General features: G+C 42.2%; 2 protein-coding genes across 7 annotated transcripts; one reads left to right on the forward strand and one right to left on the reverse strand.

The window, feature by feature from the left end:
• Positions 1–1027: 1027 nt before the first annotated feature.
• PDCD4 (programmed cell death 4) lies at positions 1028–20303 on the forward strand. Of its 4 annotated transcripts, none has more exons than XM_074589993.1 (13): positions 1028–1223; positions 4976–5122; positions 6328–6424; positions 9810–10109; positions 10678–10772; positions 12525–12638; positions 12922–13143; positions 13415–13512; positions 14967–15081; positions 15901–16008; positions 16955–17065; positions 18076–18215; positions 19560–20303. In XM_074589993.1, the coding sequence occupies exons 3-13, from the start codon at positions 6385–6387 to the stop codon at positions 19618–19620; spliced, it is 1404 nt and encodes a 467-aa protein (XP_074446094.1). In that variant the 5' UTR covers positions 1028–1223; positions 4976–5122; positions 6328–6384; the 3' UTR covers positions 19621–20303. The 4 variants fall into 4 exon arrangements, with proteins under 4 accessions (XP_074446094.1, XP_074446093.1, XP_074446096.1 ...); XM_074589992.1 differs by lacking the exon at positions 1028–1223 and adding an exon at positions 3666–3889; XM_074589994.1 differs by lacking the exon at positions 1028–1223 and adding an exon at positions 3718–4100.
• Positions 13605–21516, reverse strand: BBIP1 (BBSome interacting protein 1). 3 transcript variants are annotated; one of them, XM_074590000.1, is made up of 3 exons: positions 21452–21516; positions 21198–21367; positions 13605–14685 (listed from the first exon to the last, which is right to left on the reverse strand). In XM_074590000.1, the coding sequence occupies exons 1-2, from the start codon at positions 21495–21497 to the stop codon at positions 21213–21215; spliced, it is 201 nt and encodes a 66-aa protein (XP_074446101.1). In that variant the 5' UTR covers positions 21498–21516; the 3' UTR covers positions 13605–14685; positions 21198–21212. The 3 variants fall into 3 exon arrangements, with proteins under 3 accessions (XP_074446101.1, XP_074446098.1, XP_074446097.1); XM_074589997.1 differs by lacking the exon at positions 13605–14685 and adding an exon at positions 18348–18591; XM_074589996.1 differs by lacking the exon at positions 13605–14685 and having other exon boundaries at positions 21062–21367.
• Between the last annotated feature and the right edge of the window lie 224 nt (positions 21517–21740).

Raw genomic sequence — 21740 nt, forward strand, 5'->3', positions numbered from 1 at the left:
AGAATGAACAGATGACAACTGCAGCACGGAGGAGACATGCCTGGAACAGTTTTACAAAGCAAACCCCATTCTAACGCTTCTGCCAGGAGGGCGGACTCAGAAACGCGAAGAGGGATGGCTTTTTGCGCAATGCGAGGGGCCAGTCCTGCAAAGCCACGATAGAGAGGCGCAAGCCGTGGTTCAGAAAAGTGTTTATCCAAAGCCATGGCGGTGGGGGACACTTCAGTTTCCACGCTCGGGCAAGCGGGAGCCGATCTCCCTCTGCCTCCCAAGGCTGCACACACAGGTCTGCAGCGCAGCCCTGTTCCCAGCCCAGGGACTGAGCTGCAGGAGGATGTTCAAAAGCAACGCTAATTACCTGGCATTAAAAAAAGCAAAGCCATGTTTTAGTAGCCTTTCAAGCTGGAGCTGACGCTGCCCGATGAAGAATGGGATTGCTATGCTGGCAGTTCATTTTATGGAGGCACCTTTGCAAAAGATGCAAAAATAAAAGTAAGCTGAAGGAAAAGAAAGCAGAAGGCCGGGAGACAGGCAACTGAACAGAGCAGATTGATTTAACAGATATGATGCATTTTTACTGTCTGCATTATGCGTGGAAATTTATATTCCAAGTGACACAGTAACAGACTCGATTGTAATCAAACAACGCTGCTGAGGTGTCAGGAGCACAGATGCTGCCTATCGAAAATATTTAAAACAGAAAGTAAAACTTTGAAAAACCCGCAGTGGGGAGCGCAAGCAAAAATGCTCTGTGATGTTTCTGACCCAACACAGCTTCCCCTCCCCTGCTCCCTGCTCTCTCTGGCGCTGGAGGTCGGACAACCTACGTGAGTCACCCCAGCTACAGCTCAGATAAACCCTGATGAAAAGCAAAGGCCGGCAGCGAGCTGGCCAGGGCAGGCTGGGGACCCGCCATGATAATTGTGCACTAGCCATAGGACGGGGGGGAAGGGCTGTTCCACGCGTTTTGGGGAACTCCAGCCAATGGATTCCTCCCCTGGGTGTTGCGGGAGGGCTTGGCCAGCATGTGAGAAAGGGAGGGGAAGAGTTTGAAAACAACCCAGAAGGCTCTAAGGAAGGCAGGCGGCTAGAAAGTGACCTGCTTGTCTCTGCGCAAGCACTTTGCTCCAGGTGACCGGCGGCATTCGGGGTGGAAGGGACCCGGTGGCCACTGGTGGGTCCCCGCTTGGCGTGGGTCGGTGCAGCAGAGGCCCTGGGCGCAGGTAACGCTGGGATGCAGGTGTTGGGGAGGTTGCCTTGAGCTGCAAACTGGCCAGAAACGGTCAAAAGAGTTGTGGGTTTTTTTTTTCTACGGGGGGAGGAATTCCGCTTTCTTGTTTTGATGGGGATGTTGGTGGTCTGTTTGCTATTAACACGGCGGGGGGAGGGAAGGAGTACACAGGTTTTAGAGATTAGCATGTGATCAGCTGCCTTTAAATACTGCCGGTAGTTTTGAGGTTAGGAAGGCAAAAACAGGCAATATCTTTTAGCAGACTGGTTGATACAGTGGAAAAATACAAAATAATTTTCCATGCGCATCAGCCCTTTTTCAGGTTGCAGTGGTTTAGAAATCAGAAAGTTCATGCAGTCAAATCTAGAGAAGATTTTTTAGTGATTGATAACCCAATAGCTAGTAGAGACATTCAGCAGAAGAAAGAAAAACACACCATTTTCTTCTCTGGAGATGTGCTGGATGGTTCAGAGGTTTTCATCTCCTTTTCATTACTGACCCAGCTTTTGGGCCTCTTGAAAGTAATCCAGTCCTAAATTTTTCCAGAAAATCCTCTAGGTATTTTCCACAGTGCTTTAAAACTTGTAATTGGTGTGATGCACTGATGCGGTATTTTGTGGCATCTTCTCTCGTGCAGGTTCTGGTTACTGTTTCAGTCTGGTTTCTCTGCCACATCTTTCCTCCTCGCTGCAAAATCTCTTTAAAGCCCCTCTTCTGTCTTGCAGAGGAAGCTGATTCCATGACCTATGTTAATAGCTAGGATTTATTTCCCAAATCTCAGTGATGACACAGTAGTGGTTTGCCTGGTACGTGCTGATCAGTGGAGGTGCAAACTAGAAATTATTTTTTGATTGATGGGGAAACAACATCTTTTGACGCTGCCTCTAGGTCGCATGTGAAAAAACTCCTGTGTGAACACGTTGAACTGTCCTAACTTGAAAATGTCTGCAACTTGGTGTTTTCATGAACAAGAACGATTTTCTTTCTGTCATTTGTCTGACGGGGAAAGTATTTATCATTAAAAACACAGGAATCATGCTGCAGAGTCTTTTAGCAGATCACTGGTATTTTAATTCTCAAACTTAGTTTTGGTGATTCATGCAGAGCTGGGCCAGTAAACCAATTCAGAGGCTCTTATACAAGGAAAGTTTGGCTCTTCAGTCAAAAGTACACTGATTCGGAGTAGAATTATACTGGAAAAATACGTAAAACCACTATGAAAGTCATAATCTATTAACTGAGGAGGATTCTCTTGCTGGCAGATGAAAAATCCTGCAATGCAAACGTACTAAATCAGAAGGGATGTGTGTATTCTTTTCTCATAGCACTGGACTGCTATTGCCTGGGGTCTCCGGAGTGACGAATGACAGAGAGAAAAGAAAGGGTTAGCTGAGTTTTTAGGAGACATTGTGAATGGAGGCAAAATACATGACAGTGAAAGGAGACTGTCGTCTCTCATTAGGTGTCTGGCCTCAGGCAGTGCATATAGAATAAGCTGGGTAAATGTAAACTAAAATAAGGTAGGAAGTTTGGAAGGCTGTGGATGGATATGCTGTCAAAGGCAGCGTTAAGCGTTTCAGCAGCGGAGAAGGCGGCTGCAGCACCTTTTACCTGTCGGACATCCTGAAGGGCAGGGCTCCCACCTGCCAGCTGCGAGGCGGCTCTGGTGTCCCCTGCCCAAAGGCCCGTCCCCTGGCACCAACGCTGAGGGGAAGGTGGAGGAGTCTGGTGTGAGGAGGAGGCAAAAGGCCTGAAATCCCCGCCTTAGCCGACAGCAACACAAAGAAGGGGCAATACATTATTTTTTCTGATGGTTTTGCTTCAGGAAAAAAAATATTGATTTCCAATAATAACAGGAGGGCACGATGCTGAAAGGGAGCCAGGCACCACTGTCAAGGTTTCCAGGGCTGCCTGTGCTGCTCCTCCATGCGGGCTTCCCCACTGCCCGCTCAGGCTGTCACTAGGCCTGCAGACCCCGGTCCCCTCAGGGGGTCTCTGGGTGCAACCCCTCTCCGCCATCCCGCGGTCTGTCGTTTCAGGCCTGTCACCGCCATGTCCCCTCACGGGCTGAGGGCCGCGGTCCCACCCCTGCACTGAACGGCTCCTTCCCGCCCCCTCCCCGCCGACGCCCCCGAGATGGTCTCGCCTTCCCCCCCCCGTCCCGCTTTGCTTTTTCCTGAGGGCCAAACCCGTCCCCGCCCACCGGCCTCCTCGCCCGTCGATTGGCTGCGGCGGCGGGCGGACGACAGCCAATCCGCGGCGCCGCGGGCGGCCGTGTCGCTGAGGGGAAGACAACAACAACAAGCAGGCAGCGGTGGGGGCGGGTGCGCGCGCGGCCGGGGGGGCGGGGCCGCGGGCCGCCGGTAACGGTCCGGGGCGGCCTCGGAGGGGAGAGACGGGGCGGGGCGGGCGGCCCTGTCTCCTCCCTGCGGGCGGGGCGGCCCCGTCCTGCTGGGGGTGTGTGTGTGTGTGTGGGGAGGTTTGCTGGGCCCGCGGGGCGGTCGCTGAGGGGCGCCGCGAGGAGGAGGACGAGGAGGCGGCCTGCCCGCTGCCCAGCCGCGTCCGGTCCCGCGGCGGTAGCGGTGGTGGCAGGCGGGCTTGGCCGCGCAGCGAAGCTTCTCCGGCGGTGGCAGCGCCGCCGAGGGCACATCTCGTGAGGTGCGGGGGCTCCTCGGCCTGTGCCAGCGTGTGGTGGCTGGGCCCCGCGGCAGCCCCGCGCCGCCGGCCCACGGCCCTCAGTCACGGCTCTGCTTGAGGGCCCAGGGTCTTCGCCATTGGCTTCTTCCAGTCGCGCGGGCTTTATAGGGGCTGCTAAATCTTACCTGGTTATTCTTGCGTCTGTCTGCGGAGCAACAGCTGACGTCTGCAGGTCTCCGAAGCCCTGATGATGCGGGGTGTTTGCTTAAAGTTAGGGGGAAGAGAAAAATCGTGTAGGCTGTGTGGAAGTTCCTCAGGGATGGCTTGCATAGGCGTAAGGTCTTGATAAATTTTGGAAGCTTGCTCCTGCAGTGTGTGTTGTTCCAAAACGTTAATTTACTGCTGTTTACCTGCTGGGGTAGAATTGCCTGTTTACATAAAAGTACATGCAGCAGTGGTGAGTACAGAGAGCTGAGCGTATTTTATTGGTGGTTTTCAGTAACTTGGGAACTACCCTCGTCTGCTGAACTACTTTAGAAGTACTGTTTGTATCACTGATTAATCTTAAGATTGCTCACTGCGTTCTTGTTTTGCAGATGCTTAAATTTACTTCTGTCCATTTTGTTCTAGTATTGTATCTTCTAACATAAGATTTTGGGGTTATTTATTCTTATGTTTTTAATGCTGTTTTTTAAATTGTGTGCTTAGTTGATTGGTAATACTGTATGGTATAATTCTGCAAAATACAAAGTGATTTTTTTTTATTAAGTAAATACCAGCATCCTGAAGATCTAGCAGACCTGTTGGCTTGAGTTAATGAGAGGGTGCATTGCTATATGGAGAATATGTCTTCTAATCAACATGACAACATGAATTGTAAAGCTCAGTTATTCTGTTGTCCTTGTTACAAACAAAGCAGGGTGCTGAATCTCGACAGCATGTGAAAGTTGTGTTGTTATTTATTACATTGCAATAGGTGGAAGATTTCAACTAGGATCCTATATGGAAAAAAGTATTTCTCCACTTGAAATTTAGGACTTGATTACAAATTATGAAAGCCATGATTGTTACTTAATACAGGTTTTGTTCTTTGTCCTCTTTTTTCAGAGGTGGACAACTGATGGAATATTCCACTAGGAAGAATAAAACTGTTCTTAAGCGGTAGTTTGCTCAGATTGGAACGAGATCCATATAAGAAAGCTCTCAACCAACAGTGACTGGGAACACTTGAGAACTTCTGAATGATTGATTGAGGTAACTCAGAAAAAAAAAAGTTTTTTTTTTTATCTAAAAAAACCGAAACTGGTGTGGGGCAGGGAGGATTTCTTGCTACACAAAACTGTTAACTGCTTGGGCTGACATTAGGAAATGCAAGATTTTGACAGTTTGATACTGTGCCCTAAGCCAGAGTGAGTTTATTGCCAACGGTCTGTGATGAATCATTTGCAGTTAATAGGTTTGTGGTAGGCAAGTGGGCATAAGGGGGAAAACATGGAAAGAGAAGAAAAAGGGAAGGGAGGGCAATTGTTTGGTGTCACAATCTTGCCACTCAATGGTAAACTGTTTTGGGGGCAGCAAAGGATGAGAAAAGGGGAAAAAAGAGCCACTGAATTCTTACGGGGCAGACACAAATACCAGTAATATTGACAGGACTACAAAGGGATTTGTGAAAATTTTACAGGTGAAAAAGTATGTGGGGAATTATGGAGCTGCTTAATTTTTTGTGTACAGAAAGGAAAGATGGATTATGCCGTCTCTTTCACAGTGACATGGGGTGGTTTCTAGCATAGCAGCTGCTAGGAAGCGGGAGAAAGAGTAACAGAAAAAGAGGTGTGTTCGACTTTATCCCTTGCAGATTGAATGGTGGTTGTAAGGAGTGTTTGAAGGGTGCGGAAGCACAGATGTGAAAGCTTGACAGCTGTATGTACACATACAGTAAAACATAAACACAATGTTCTCGAGGAGAGGAACAAAAAAATAGTTTGTCTTCTGAGGGCTGGTCTGAACTTGATAAATTGGTACCGTTTTATCAGTATAGTTCACCTCAAGAACATTTCTCTTGTGGATACAATTAGAACGTTGATACTGTATGCTCATATAGATAACAGCTTTGCAGAATAGGTCTAAATTGATAGAGGTGTTTTTTATCAACTAAAACGGGCTGCATACAGAGGGCTTTTACCCTTAAAATAACGGCTTTTATCCCGGTGCCTCCTTTATAAGCAGCAGAACTGAGAACTGCCAAGACATCAAGTCTTAGATGTGTTTGAGTGTGGTGCTGTCTCACATTACACCGTTTACTTTCCCAGGAACTTTTCAGTGGCTACTGATAGTTAATTATAACTTAAAAAAACCCCCTATTTTTGCATTGTATTTTGTGAGTGAAGCCTTCGCAGCTTTTTACTTGTTAAGATTGGTCTAGTACTTTTCTTCCCCTAACCTTCTCCATTTCTTTTTAGGCCTTGAGGGGAAAACATTAAGACTTTACATTTCGCAGTCAGTTCTGTTAAGCAATTATGGAAACAGAGAAGGAGCACATTTATGTTACCCCAACAGGTAAGTATTATATTTGGGTTTTGGTTTTTTATTTAAATTTACTTAACTGACCTGAAGTGTTCTCTGTGGAAAGATGTATTACTTGTTAATTTTTTAACAGTTTTGATTAAAAAAAATCATCAAAAATTTGCAAAATGGTTCACGTATGTATCATAGTATCCTGCTTGATTACATTTATTTCAAAATTTGTTAAAATCATAAAGTTAACATTTCTTTAACTTACTAAATATTAGTGACTCTGGACTCCTCATTATCTGACTTCCAGTAGTGCTGGTGTGAAGAAAAAAGTAAGCTCAAGAGTAACATGTGCATTTGAGAGGTACAAATTCTGCTTTTATGTAGCTGTTTAGCTTAAAATTAGAGGACACAAATGATGAAAAGCTTGACTGGAAGTGGGCTGGCATGAGAAAACTTTACTGGATTTGTGTTAGAGGCTGCCCTGAAATTGACTGTTTTGTCCATATCATGAACGTGTTTTATGATACTTAGTCAAGTTTCAAGTTGTTCTCTGTGTCTTTCAAAGTTTGTGATGATCTGCACTGACCTTTCTATACTAAAGAGTTTTTGTAGATTTTAAATGCTTTTCGGAAAAAAGTTGCATATATGTTAAGATGGTATGCAATGCAGTTGAAGTGGCAACATGCTCCATATGACCTCATATTTTAAACCAGAATTAGTTTAATGTAGAAGAAGGTATATTACTTCTCAGTGTTTTAGAATTATATTTAGATAATAGGTGGGAAACTGCTAGGTATCTAAATTGACCTAATTTGGTCAAATTAAATTTCTGTGTAGGTAAGTACTTTCTGAATGTGTTGTTAATTAAGGTAGCACCATAAAAGCACAGATTTTAAATGTGCTTGCTAGGCTTAATAGCAGGGTAATAAGATCAATTTGGATAACTTTCTAATATACAGTAAGCAAAGTCTTAATGTTTCTAGAACACTGTTACCGCTTTTATACGCGTGTGTATATCTTACATGATGTAAAAATGAGGAGCTGAAAGGAAGATCTGCATCATTTTATATGTACTCTTTATAAAACTGCTTTATTTTAGAAAACTATTGAAAACTAGTATATTTGCTTAACCTATTTTTTCAGCCTAACTAGGTAACTAATAGTGGAGGGCCAGCTGGTCATAGTATTATGGAGAGAGAGGTTGCAGCTGGAAGTGATAGTGTTACATAAAAAATAGTTCAGTAGCCCAGTGAGAAATACTAGTTCTTATGGGACGGATGCTTCCTGTGGAGGATTTCCTTTAGTCTCGAACCTGAGATCAGGATTGTATAAGGAGGCTGGACTGTAGCCTCCCCTTTTATTCTTCGTCATCAGGTTCAGGATTGATTTGTGTTAATTGTTGGCCATTTTCTTTGGAAATGGAGAAAGAAGTAAGCGGTCACTGAAGAGTAGGGGTTCCTGGACAGACGGATTTCACGTCTAAACTGGAGAAATTTATGCGAGAGTGGGCATGAAGAATTTAAATTCAGTTGTCTGAGATGAGCTGGTTGTGCTGATGGGGTCTCCCTGGGGAACAAGAGGAAGGAAACCTGTTCTGTTTGGTCTTGAGTTTTTTTTCCCCTCTGCTACCTTTATGCAAATCTCTCATTGTTTTATTAAAATATTAGACAAACTGAGAAAGCTTGCTGTGAGAATCCTTTCCTGGGCATGATGCATGCTTTTCTTTTTTAGCTTGCTGCAAGCATAAAAGGAATGCTTTTGTGGGAGTAATGAGTAGAAAGATGAAGCTTAGGCTGGAACGGCTGCATTATCGTTCAGCTATAGCATTCACATCTGTGAAACACTAGTGTCTAAATGTTATTTCTTTGATTGTGAAGGAGGCAGTTGCATCAAACTTTCTTCATTTTGTAGGGTAGTATCCTCTTTGATATGGGTAAATACTTTGAGGTTGGAAATGTTTTATTAGTGCACTTTGCGTTCAAAACAATTTTTCATGAACCTGTTTTGAACTGAAAAAAATGTAGTTCTGAGAAGTATTGCCAAATGAGTGTTGCTAATTAGAATGTATTGGAATGGCAAAGTAATACATTTGACTAAATTAAATACAAATTTAAAATACTCTTCATATTCTGGGTTTATGGCAGTGAACTTTTCTGTAAAGCAGGCTTGGCACAGCTGGAAAAGCAGCTTCTTTTGTGTGGCTTATCATTGCACTTTCTAGGGTTCAGGCTATAGGTTGTATCTTCGAGACTCTACTGAATCCTTTGGAAGGGAAGGGCTGTGTAACAGAGCCCTGAGGCTCTTCCCTTTGCATGTGGGTCTTCCAGTTTGCTGGGACTCCCAGGGTACTAACTGGAATGTAAAATAGGTCTCCAGATGCTGTTTTATCTTGATGGGTTCAGAAGGGGAAGAAGAAATGACAAAGACTTTAGCTCTTAATGATCTCAATAAGACATTCTGCTGAACCATACAGCTCAGGTGGGGGACATCCTGACTTTGTGAAATTGAAGACTTTAGCTGCAAATTTTAAATGTGCATTTAACTTCCCAAAAGAGTGAAATTATGGCACTTCTCAGTGCTCAGATGTTTCAGATCCTTAAATTGTAAGAGAGCTTTTTCTGTTGGGTATGAAAGAAAGCTGGTTACCCATTATATATGATTGTGCTGGGGAGTAAACCATGGTCGTTTTAGAAACAGTCTTGACAGAAGCCACAGTGAGGGGCAATCCATAGAGAGTAAGAGCGATCACACTCTTTCAAAAGACTTTATTCGATGAGTTTTCGTTACCAAACTCCCCAGCCTTTGTATTAAATGGCTTCCTTCCCCCGCCCCAATTTTAAAAACAAAATATAAGAGTGGTGATGTTGTTGTATTCTTCTAAGTCTAAATCATTGCTTTTCCAGATGGTGAGCTGTATGGAATTTCTTAAATGAGGGGAATGTTGGTTGATGATTTAGGAAATTAATTTCACTTTTGTGACTAGTCTGTTAACATTAGTGAGTTCTTAAAGAATTTACTGTATTGGCAGTTTTTGTTTCTAAATCAAGAGATGAGTGGGTGGAGTGAGAACTAGGCACTTAGATCTTATGTGCTGAGGAGTTCCGATAGTGTTGGGTTTTTTTGTTTAACAAGGGTGGGGTTTTCTGTGGTTTACCTGTTTATAAATGGCTTATTCATTTGCTTTCCAACTCCTGACATATGCTCTGTTTAAATTGTGGATGGTTTGTGCAGGGGAACAAGGAACTCCTTATTACTGTGATGTGTAGACATATTCTGAAGCCAACATCATTTACCTTGACACAGTTGGAAATAAGAGTTCTATTTAATGTTGTAATCCTTTTAAAATGCAATGTGTTTTGGTATTTTCAGGTAAAACTGTTTTGAAACTAAAACAGATTTTTTTTTTTTCCTCTATCTCTATTTTAAGAACTTGAGAATCTAAGTGATGCTCCGTTTTCCGGTGATGAAGAAAATGGTGGGTCTGAGGAACGAAAAACTGAAATCAATGGAAATTGGATTCCTGCAACTTCCATTACTGAAGCCAAAATAAATGCTAAAGCAAAGAGACGGTTGAGGAAAAATTCTTCTAGAGATTCTGGGAGAGGAGACTCCGTTAGTGAAAATGGAGAGACGCTGAAGATCGGAGTTGTTGTACCAACGAGCCCAAAAGGGAAACTACTGGACAGGCGATCCCGATCTGGAAAGGGAAGGGGTCTACCAAAGAAAGGTTGGTGTAATGTAGTGAAGACATGATAAAGATTCTGTCTGAAACAGAGTAATTTCACTTTTTTGCAACTGGGAATCACTTTCATAAGCCATAGCCTCTGTGCAGGCCTTTGGTTCTTTGTGCTAGATAGTAGGTGGCAGTAGGAGCTAACAGTAGGTGGCATTCTTATCAGAAAATGTTATATGTGTATCATCAATTAACTTCTGTCTGTAAGGTAGGTACCTTTTCTTAGCAAATTTAATACATAAATTTGAACTGTTGGTGGTTCACAGGACTGTTGTTCATGCAAACTTAAAGCGTGATTACATTTGAAAGTACAGTTTCAACCTTCAGTAACTCTTGTTCAGTTTCATACTGATTCTAGTATCTTAACTGGAAAGTGATGAGAAGACTGGTTGCTAAAGTGGAAACACGTCTTACAAACTCACCCTTTTCAGCATATATTGTTAGAGTCAGGAGGTGGGCACAAGCAGTGATACATCACTTTTAAGTGAAAAAATGTTGGGTTGAACTCAGAAGTATTCTTTGTAAACTGGTGGTCCTTGCTTACTGTCCCATATTTTGCCAGGTGGAGCAGGTGGTAAAGGAGTTTGGGGAACACCAGGTCAAGTGTATGATGTGGAAGAAGTAGATATTAAGGATCCTAATTATGATGATGATCAGGTAGGCAAATACTTTGTAGTGTTGGTTTTTATTTCCTTCATTGATTTCAATTGCTGTGATGCTTATATTCATGAAGGTTTGGCTGTGTAAGTTATGTGAATGTCAGCCTGGCTGTACTAAATGCTCATTGTTGTGTTTAAGAATGGATCATTGGCTAGTTAAAGACAACTGGTGTAGAAGTGTAGCAGTGTAACACTCACAGACCTTACCCCATGAGTTCTCTTTCTGTGCCTGCCTAGGCAGCACCCTTTTCCCAGCTGTGTTCTTTTGCTGCTGGTTCTCGTGGAGGTGAATATTGCAGTGCTGCTCTATATTACAAACAGGCACCACATTAAAAACGCAACACAGATATTCTCAACTGAGGAGTTTAGTCTGGGACAGTATCCTTTACGGATTTTTCTCTTCCCTGTATTCCCAACCCTCCCAATGTCTTGTAGCAACTTGGTAAAAACACCTAAAACAAGTGCATAGTTCATAGCCTGGGTATTTTGTTTGCCATGTGTTTATTTAGGATATGTTGTAGAAGATTGTACCTTACAGCTATATTATCGGGGGAAAAAATAAAGTCAAGCTCATTGGGCAGAGGGTGCTTTATAACATTAAATCACTGAGGAAAGGAAACACTGATTACAAACACAGATTACTAAAGTCAATACAACTGTGAGACCATAAGTAAATTCTGTGTAACACAAGCAGAGCGATGGTGGTGTCCTTTGAGCAGAGGCTGTTTGCTGTAGCCATAGCTGCTGAGAGGATGGTATGTGGGAACATCAAAACCTTCTTCCAGTATCATTTTTTTCCTTGCAATTCAACACTTAACAATATTAGAGATAGCTATTAAAGGTGAAGCTGATGAGTGCATAAAAGGAAGTTCCAGTGAAGAATGAATATTCCATGGAAGTTCTGTATGCTTAGCTTTTCTAAGGTTGAAAACAGAGACTGGTGTGATAGGAGGATAGGGGTTTGGACTTCTGCTGTACTTGATCATGGAAAGCTTCTTTCCAATAAGCATTATTTGGAAAACTTCCTTGTTCAGATTTCTGTGATCTGTAGTATTGCTCCGAATGTTACTTTTGCAATCTGGGAGGAGCAGGGAACAGAATTACAGCAGGGAGATCTGGTTGTGCTGGAACTCTGCAGGACCAGGTTATACAGAAGGGAGTTGCTATGTTACTCTTCCCGTCCCGCTTCCCTCCCCCGCCCCCCCTTAAGGAATGTCTTCACTCGCAAGTATTCTGAAAATGCCTTTTCTCTGATCTGTACGTGCTATGACCTGTCTGGTCATGCAGTCACTAAGAAAGAGGGAAAACAGGCAGGCTTGCTGTCAGGGGCTGGAGTGCCACTTGCAGGGAAAGATGCTGAAAGTTAAATCTTATGCTGTGGCACAAGTAACTCTGCTGGGCTGGGACAGGAGTTTCTGTCATTCTCCCTTCGGTACCTTGATCTCTGTTCATGTGGTGTCAGCAGAATCCTAGTAACAGAGTTTGGAGTGTTTATCATTGTTTAACAGTAAATTCAGCCTTTCAGTTGAATTCAGCTAGGAGTAAATTCAAAATGTAAGAAGCATGACATTTAGCCAGCATTGTCCACACTTTAATGGTAGAGACATAATCTGATGTTTTCTGGCAGAATACTGACTACCAAAGTATTAAGGATTTACATTATATATTTTGATGCTATTAGCACTGCATAAGATGTAAGAGACAGTACTATCTGCAAAAGGGTATATGCTTTGGTTGTATTTTGAAACAGGAGAATTGCGTCTATGAAACAGTAGTTTTGCCTCTGGATGAAAGAGCATTTGAAAAAACTTTAACACCAATCATACAAGAATATTTTGAACACGGAGATACTAACGAAGTTTCGGTATGTCGCATGCCTTTTTACATATTTATTTTAGGGGGCAAACCTGTAGCATACAAGGGAATCCAACTGCTAGCTATAAATGAGAATATAGAGATGTTGGCAAGAAATGTGCCAGTAAGAATACCTAAGCAGTTAGAGTCATTACGTGAGCAAAAGCATATATGTAAATACATTAAATATAAGCATATAAATAATTATATAGTTGTAATATATTTATATAATATATATTTATATGGTAAGAATTATCAGTCTTAATCTGTTTTGTTTTTCAAATCTCATTTAGGAGATGCTGAAGGACTTAAACCTTGGTGAAATGAAATACAGCGTGCCAGTGCTGGCTGTTTCCTTGGCATTAGAGGGGAAGGCTAGTCACAGGGAAATGACATCTAAGCTTATCTCTGACCTTTGCGGGACAGTAGTAAGCAAAACCGATGTGGAAAAATCATTTGATAGACTGCTTAAAGAACTACCTGAATTGGTGTTGGATTCTCCCAAGGCACCAGAGGTATATCTGTAAAAGTTTTATGCTAGTAGTCAAAAGCTTTTTCTTTTAAATCATGGCTAAAATCAATCAAGTAAACTGAAATAGACTCTGTATTTTGAAACATTTATGGATTGTCTTACTGTCTGTAATCTCCTAGCGATTTCCCAGGCTGTGTTTTTACTGTGAGATGGCTCATTTAAATAAAATCTGAAAACCAAGCATGTAATAATTGTCTACTTAGAACTACTTTGAAATTCAACATTTAATTAAAAATGCTTCTGTTCTGTTGCAGTTGGTGGGCCAGTTTATTGCTAGAGCTGTTGGAGATGGGATTCTAAGCAGTACTTACATAGATGGCTACAAAGGCACCGTGGATTGCGTCCAAGCTCGGTAACTTTCTTCCTGTCTTATATAGCTACAGTTTTCTATTCTGAATGCCGAAGACAATGATCAGGAATTTAGGACTTCAGGATAAATCATGTGGTTGTCTATAACTTCTTATTTTTTAATGATAAAAAAGAAACCCATAAAACCCGTGACAACAACAAAATCCAGAATGACTCAGAGAAGAAATACTGAAAGTGCCTGAAAAATGTATTAATACATTTGAGTTCAGTTTGTCAGGTTTGTTGTCCAGCTTATGTTTGAAAGTGGAAAAAAAATGAGCTGAAACAAGAAGTGATTATAGAAGGTTTTGTCTTTGGAAAAAGCTTTAATGTGATTAATGAGTAAATATAGCATCAGGACAGCTGCTGTAAATATGCTGTGAAATACACGAGGGATTAACTGGCTTGCCTTATAAAGGTTTGAAGCTTGTGCAGTGCTTTCCCGGACTTTCTCTGTAATGCTTTATTCATGAAGAAGTATAATCGTTTTCCATGTCAGAGTGAGAAGTTTGAAGGAGCAATCTCTGACAAAGAGGGACATTTTAATAACCAATCATGTCTTATTATTTTTCCCTCATAAGTGTATGTTTCAGGCTTGATACAGAGGTGCTGAACTCTTGTAGCTTCTAAAAGTTCCATTTGTAATGATTATAGTTGAGTACTAGGCAAATGCTGAGCTGCCTAACTTGAGGGTTCAAATGGTGAAAATTGTTTGTCAGTTATACAGCTGTCTCCTGTGATTTGAAGGATTGTAGCCTGCATACTGCACATCTGGGATGCTTTGCTGCCTCTGCTAATTCCTGTCCGGTCTTTTTCTGCTGGTTAAGTCTTAGTGAATAGAGTTCTTGTTATCGGCTGGCCCCCGGTATGGGAATGGGGATAACTGTTTCTTCTTTAGCTAGAGGATGCTTAACTGGGTCTCTTTTTTTTTTTTTTTTTTTTCTCCTTCAACGAACTGGCAAGCTTCCCTAGTTCATGCCATCTTTTTGCAACTACGTGTTTGCCTTCTGAAGTGCTGTTTTGGCTTAAATTCTTAAGGTTTCATAATTCTTTAGAACCAAACAGAAAATATTTCAGTAGAAACGCTGTTCTTCAGGGTGGAAGCAACTCAAGCCTCTTTTGTTTGAGATACACATGCCAAGCTGCATTCTTGGAGGAGCCCAGATACAATCCATCTCTGCATAAGAAAACATTAAGTTCTTTATTGTGAGGATGTTTCAGGTTCTGCATAGATGATTCAGATCTGCTATCATCACAGACTGTTACCTGTCCTAAGCATGGTATAACCAAAATGGTTAGCCACTTCTTGATCTGGATATCCCCATGGAGTTGCTAACCCTGACCTCTTCCCAGGGATCTGGTGGCTTTGCCCAAAGAGGAATGGCAGCAGGGGAAGTTACAGAGGCCTTTTAATGAAGTTCTGTAATAACTTTTTAAAACACTAACTTTGCTTTCTAGAGCTGCGCTGGACCGAGCTACTGTGTTGCTGAGCATGACAAAGGGTGGAAAGCGTATAGACAATGTGTGGGGGTCAGGAGGTGGCCAGCAGTCTGTGAAACACCTTGTTAAAGAGGTAACTGACTTCTACAGAACTCTTCTCTCTAGAGTTTACTGCTTGTCTAAGCTTATCTTGTTTGGTTTGGAGGAAAGAGATACATATATCCTGTAGCAAAATGATACTGAGTATTGGTTTTGTTGTTGGGGTTTTTTTTATAATTTATTTATACAAAGTAGTTTTTAAAAACTGATGTAGATAATTTTGTTGATTTTTGTAATATTTCTCAGTGGTGGGAACATGCTAGTACAATATTCTGTATTGCAAGTATACATTTATTTTCGCTTTAAGCAAAACTTTTAAGCACTTAGCTTTTTAAGAGCTCACAATATGAAGTGGTGAAGTAATTAGAAGAGCCAAGATGAAACTGGCTAAACGAGATAAACTATTATGATTCTTTTGGCATCACTGATTAAAAGCACAGTAATAACTGAAAAAGAGATAGAGGTAGAAATAGGAGTGTTTTTAGAGATCCATGCTTTGAAGTAGGAAGGCTTAAAGGAAAAGTTGTAATTTCTAGGTTGTGAGTGTAACAGATGATAGGAGGAAAAGGAGTTTGGGGGAGAAGATAAGCTTAATCATACCCATATTAACCTTTTATGGTGATAGCATCTTATAAAGCAATGTTTTTGGTGCTTGTGTGTCTGTATTAGCACTATGGATAGGTATTTGGCTTACACAGTCTTTCGGGTTGCTGATGACATCTCAATTTAATTACGCTTATAAAAACACTAGCAGCAAGTTTCAGGAACTAACTTGCTGCTGGTTTGATCACAGATTACCAAAACAGTTGACAGCTTTTAAATTTTGTATCTCGTTTGTTTTAAAATTCAACAGATTGATATGTTGCTGAAGGAGTATTTGCTTTCTGGAGATATACTGGAAGCTGAACGTTGCCTTCAGGAACTGGAAGTGCCCCATTTTCACCATGAACTTGTATATGAAGTAAGAAAAGATCAAGAATCCCTTTAATAATTGTCAGTAATACCAACAGGTTTGGTTTTGTTTTGATGTGGGCATGCAAATAATATAACTGGAATCTGAAGCTCAGGTTGTGAGTTCTGGTGTGTGTGACTTGAATAACTGAATTGTTTCATGTGAAGTTAATGGTTTGTGTGCACAATGTGCAACAAGTAAGCTGCTGCTAACTCTGGGAAGATCCAGAATTAATTTGTGTTTGTTGGGCCAATAGCTGGATTCAGATTATTATTGATTCCTAAAAAAAGAAGAGCTTGGTTTATTTTCTGCTGAGGAATAGCAGCAAAAAAAGCCACGCTTCATTCTGGTGTTTGCTGCCTTTTAGTTTCAGATGCCTGGGTACTCTAATGGGTGCTCTCAGAACCAGACTATATGAGAGAAAGATCATCTTTGCTGTATCTGGGAGATTGTTCCCATTTGTACTCTTTTATCTGCCAAACTGGGAAATGGTTGGTTACCAATAAAGCTGAACTCCCACAATCTACAAATTTTTCTCTTCAGTAAATTGACTCCACTTAGAAAATTCCTTCATGATAGAAAACCAGAATCCTTTTAGTTGAAGGGGGTTATGGAGGTTTGTAGATCTTAAACTCCTAAGTTTTTCTAAAATCACAGATACAAAATTAATTGCCATCTGTACTGCAGCAACCATATGGATATAGTCATGTGTCTCTCAAACTAGAAAGGCAGTGCTTTTTGCTCTGTCTAGTCCTTTCTAGTTTTCCATACCATTTCTATTTATCCAAATAATCTTTAATCAGTTTTTCTTTTCAAATAATAGTATACTGAAACTGTAAGTGCATGTAACAAATGGACTTCCTTCCCTCCCCAGAAATGCGTACTAATCCACTCCTTCTTGCACCTCATGTGCTTACACAACATGTACTTGAACCACTTGCATGATTTGTTATAGGCTGTTGTGATGGTTTTGGAATCAACTGGAGAAAAGACCTTTAAAATGATACTGGATTTGTTGAAATCTCTCTGGACGTCTTCTGTCATTACCATGGACCAAATGAAAAGAGTAAGTCTAGCATTTAGAGAATTTTGGGTAAGGTCTTTCAAAATTTGTATAGTTTTTATCTTCTTTTAAGTACTATTTGTAGTCTATTGTTGACTGCTGCTCTCTTTTTAAATTCTCCATGGTCATTCTGTATCCCATACAAATAATCTGTCACTGATGTATGTACAATACTTGCCATGTACTGGGAGAAGTACAAATGAATTCCGAGCAGCAGTTCTCTGTAGAACTGCAAGGTACAGAATATTTAAACGTTTAGTCAGGCATTTCCAACTGCTTTTATGCAATTAAATGGTTAAAACTAATAATTTAAAATGCTGCAATATAGCTTCATTTTTTTAAAATATAACTTTTCTTTTTATACAGTAGTTCTTCATAATTGAAGAAGTACAATAAGGACCTACTTAATTACAAATGTCAATTAGAACACTGTATAGAAGCTAATATTTTACACAGTTGGAGTCATCCATGGCTTTGCTTCTAGGTATGAATATAGGACAGCTGTTCTGTCCCAAGGCAAACTAGGTACCACACAAAGACTTGCGTCAAAATTTACCCAGCCATACTGCCGGTGGGAAGTGATGAAGTCATCTCTGGTTGTCGCCAGTGTTTCCCTTACTGCATAAACTGTTGTGGTGGAGATTTGTGGCCATGTTTTCTTCATTTACATGGAAGAATAGTTAACTTTTTCTTCCTTGTGTTACTACCCATGTGATAGCAGCCAGGCTAACATACACATTCTGTACTGTCTGAATTTCTGGATTCTAAAGAAGTTAAAAATTCAGCTGTTTTTTATGTAGATAGGTAGTTGTGTAATACCATGGAATTGCCTGGTATTAGACCTTGCTTTTCCACTGACTTGCAGCTGCTCTGCTTGAGGTTTTTTTTGAAACTGTCCATAGTGTACATGAACCTGTACTCCGAGGATTTCTTTTTTCAATATAAAGGGGTATTAAAAAAAAAAATTGTAATCATAGAATAACCAGATCATTATTTGAATTCTTACCTTGCAGGGCTATGAACGAGTTTACCGTGAAATCCCAGACATTAACCTGGACGTGCCACACTCTTATTCTGTGCTCGAGCGGTTTGTAGAGGAATGCTTTCAGGCTGGAATAATCTCCAAACCCCTGAGAGACCTCTGTCCTTCAAGGTACTTGTTTTATTGTCGATAGGTGAAGGCACTGCTTTTTGTCCCCATTGCAGGTAATGGAAAGCAGGATCTTATGACCAAAGTATTACAGAGGGGAACTGGAAACTATGGAGGATGGAGAAACAGAGGGTTGGACTAGTAAAAAGTTTATTAAGAAGCTGCACTGATGTGAAACCTGTTAGGTGGAGTCTGGGATAAATACTTGAGGAAAGCAAGCCTCTAGTGAGTGCCAGGCGGCACGCCTGTGTGCTCTCCAGAGGATGAAGGCCTGCCTCTCCTCTGTGTTGCTGATTTGCTTGGTAGAGATCAGTGCAGTACTGCGATGGAAGATCAGGCGTCGCAATGATCCATGCAGGTGACAGTGGAAAACTGTCAGCTACAGTGAAAACACAAAATGAAAACACATTTGCTTTTAAGCAGTGGTGTGAACGTACCAAATGGCATGAAGAGAGTTCTAAGATGAGACAACCAATCCTTACCTTTATGGCAAAAGGGAATAGGACACTTACGTGCAGTAAGGTGTACATGCCTGATCCCTTCATATCTGTCATGGTTTGTATAGTGCTTTTTGTTTTGTTATTGTTTACTTAGCATAAATAATGCTGTTTGAACTGTAATCTAATCAGTATTCTGTTCTCTCCTTACTGGTCACAATACAATTCCTAAGTTCCATTTCCTGTGGGGAATATGTGTAAACTTTTAAATTTTATTTTAAAACTGTTATTCACAATTTACACATAGGGAATACTATTTGTTAGACACATCTCTTCTAGTTTGGGTGTTTTGTTTGGCTGCTTAAACCATCTAGACAGCTTGTGAGGAATTTGGGTTTTGAAATGTCAGTGTCTTATCAAAACCAGCTTCTATTTGTGGACTTCAGACTCAACATTGAGTTTGTGTGTATCTTCGTATCAAATGTTTTGCCGGTTTGGGGTGTGGGAGGGTTGAAAATCATGGCTGCAACAAAAGCTTGATTATACTTCAGTTCTTAGTACATTGAGAGGCATTGTTGGCTTAATATGCCTTCAGTTTTGGGTAGAAAAACACCATTCCTAGGCATTCAAACTGTGATCTTTTGCAAGTGTGAACATTAAAAGGGGAGCAAAGTAGAAAGGACTTAACAATGAAAATTTTGAAAAGCTTCTTGCAGATAAACCTAGATGTAAGTTTCAGATGGATTTTAAGCAATTTACCAGTGATAAGAATGTCAGCTAATCTTGGTGAACTTGCACATCTCACATTTGATTCCAAGCCCAAGAAAAGATTCTTCTCAGTAATAGATAAGAAAACACAAGCAAAGCTACTCTTGAACTTACTGAAAAGACACTTTCTGTTTTCTTACAGGGGTCGAAAGCGTTTTGTGAGTGAAGGAGATGGAGGTCGTCTTAAGCTAGAAAGCTACTGAATGTGAGAACCAACTCCTGAAGCCTTAAAAGTTTAAAGGGAAAATAGATATCTATATATATACAAACACGCATGCTTTTTTGGTGTGTGTATGTATATATGTATACACATATATAATATACCAAAATTTTAAGAGTTGCTTAGCACAGTTCATATTTTTTTTTAAAAGCACATGTTTTGGGTACAAATCATTTTTTTTAAATAGTTTTATAAATTTCAGAAAGAAAACTTCTTTCTTTCTTTGGGTATATAGTAGAACAACTGGCCACTCTGCTGTGGGGGTGCCTTCAAATAAGCTATTTTTTCAAGTGCCATATGTTTATGACCTAATCATTCCTTGTTTGCATCAATGTCTGACTGCCACTCTTTCTTTAAAGGACAGTGTTGTCATCATAAAATCACTGGTTTACACAAAGCTTTATAGAAGGGCCAAGTTAAGCTGCTGAGATCCCATTTCCATTGCTGCTGGAGAAATACTGTGCTTTGGGAGAAAATATAGTTGTTTCTTTGTTTTAAAGAGCCCAAGAAAATGGGAGTTGGGTCGTAAAATTAATTCATCTGTTTCAGGGGAAAACACTGGTTGGTTTTAGCCCCTGTGTACCAAACTCGTCTTTTTTTTTTTTTTGTATGTAACTGGAAAAGTGAAAAGTTCTGGTAAAACATATTAAAAATATTTTTTCTGAAGCTCTCCTTTCTCCCTGCTCTTTTTTTCTTTTAACAGAACAAATTTAACTCAAATCTCTGAACACCACCTTTTTGTATTACTGTGGGAGAAGGTCCAGACGAGGCCATGAAGATGATGAGAGGGCTGGAGCACCTCTCCTGTGAGGACAGGCTGAGAGAGTTGGGGCTGTTCAGCCTGGAGAAGGCTCTGGGGAGACCTTCTAGCCCCTTCCACTACCTAAAGGGGCTACAGGAGAGAGGGGTAGGGACTCTACCAGGGAGTGTAGTGACAGGATGAGGGGTAACGGTTTTAAACTGAAAGAGGGAAGATTTAGATTAGATATCAGGAAGAAATTCTTTACTCTGAGGGTGGTTGCCCAGAGCAGCTGTAGAGGCCCCATCCCCGGAGGTGTCCAAGGCCGGGATGGATGGGGCTTTGAGCAGCCTGGTCTGGTGGAAGGTGTCCCTGCCCAGGGCAGGGGCGTGGAACTGGATAAGCTTTAAGGTCCCTTCCACCTCTAACCGTTCTATGGTTCTGTGATGACTCTATTACAATCTGTAGAAGAGCAATGAATAATTAAGCCCAGAGTAAGTATTTACACAATATATTTTTCTGAAAACAAGTGACTTGTGTAGGAGTATCGCGGCTCGCACTGAGATGCTCTGAATGTGTCTGTGCAGCGCAGCTTTGCCCAGCCCTTGCCAGGAGCAAGATAGATGTAGGGGCTGACTTAGAGCAGCCCAGCCGTGCCCCTCCTGCTGCCTTAGGTCTGTCGGTTCCGTGCCAGGACTGACGCGGCCTTGAAAGCGGCAAGTGGAATTCTGACGGAAAAACGCCAGAAAAGGAGCCTCCCGCCCCCCATCCGCCTGCTCCCGGCCGGCGCTTCGTCCGCAACCTCCCCTTCAGAGCGGTACCTCCGCGGGGCCGGGCTAGGGGCGGGCCGGCGGCGTCCCCTCGGGCGGCCGCGCCGCCTCCAGCGCCGCCCGCTGCAGCTTCTCCAGCTTCTCCAGCGACACCGACTTGAGGGGCAGCACCTTGGGCTTGCACAACACCATGGCGGCGGCGTCCTCCACCGACAGCTGCCCTGTGAGGGGAGAGAAGGGCCGTGCGTGAGCGGCGGGGCCGGGCCGGGCCGGCTGCCGGGCCGGGCCGGGCCCGCCGCCGGTACCTTGTTTGGGCAGCACCTCCCGGAACGCAGCCTTCCCCTCCGGCATGGCGGCTCCCTCGCGGCGGCGCGCAGGCGCAGTGCTGAGGGGGGAGGCGCGCCTGCCGCAAAGAAACCTACAACTCCCAGCATGCACTGCGCGCCGCCAGCTCCAGTACCCCTGTACATGCTGGGAATTGTAGTCGGGGGGCGCGAAAGGTCCTGCTCCTCGCCAGCCGCCGCGGGGCCCGGCTGCCCCGGGGCTCGGTGGGGTGACTGCGGCCTAGCTGGGAGCGCGTAGAGTCGCGCCGGT

This window comes from Larus michahellis, chromosome 6, assembly GCF_964199755.1.
Source record: "Larus michahellis chromosome 6, bLarMic1.1, whole genome shotgun sequence".
Taxonomy (NCBI): domain Eukaryota; kingdom Metazoa; phylum Chordata; class Aves; order Charadriiformes; family Laridae; genus Larus; species Larus michahellis.

What these genes read in the sequence shown, in the direction of transcription:
- BBIP1 (XM_074590000.1), bottom strand. Translation starts at nt 21,497, where the DNA reads ATGCCGGAGGGGAAGGCTGCGTTCCGGGAGGTGCTGCCCAAACAAG. An exon ending in GGAGGTGCTGCCCAAACAAG is followed by an intron (nt 21,368 to 21,451) that starts GTACCGGCGGCG and finishes CTCCCCTCACAG; the next exon opens with GGCAGCTGTCGGTGGAGGAC.
- PDCD4 (XM_074589993.1), top strand. Translation starts at nt 6,385, where the DNA reads ATGGAAACAGAGAAGGAGCACATTTATGTTACCCCAACAG. An exon ending in ACCATGAACTTGTATATGAA is followed by an intron (nt 16,009 to 16,954) that starts GTAAGAAAAGAT and finishes GATTTGTTATAG; the next exon opens with GCTGTTGTGATGGTTTTGGA. An exon ending in CCATGGACCAAATGAAAAGA is followed by an intron (nt 17,066 to 18,075) that starts GTAAGTCTAGCA and finishes CTTACCTTGCAG; the next exon opens with GGCTATGAACGAGTTTACCG.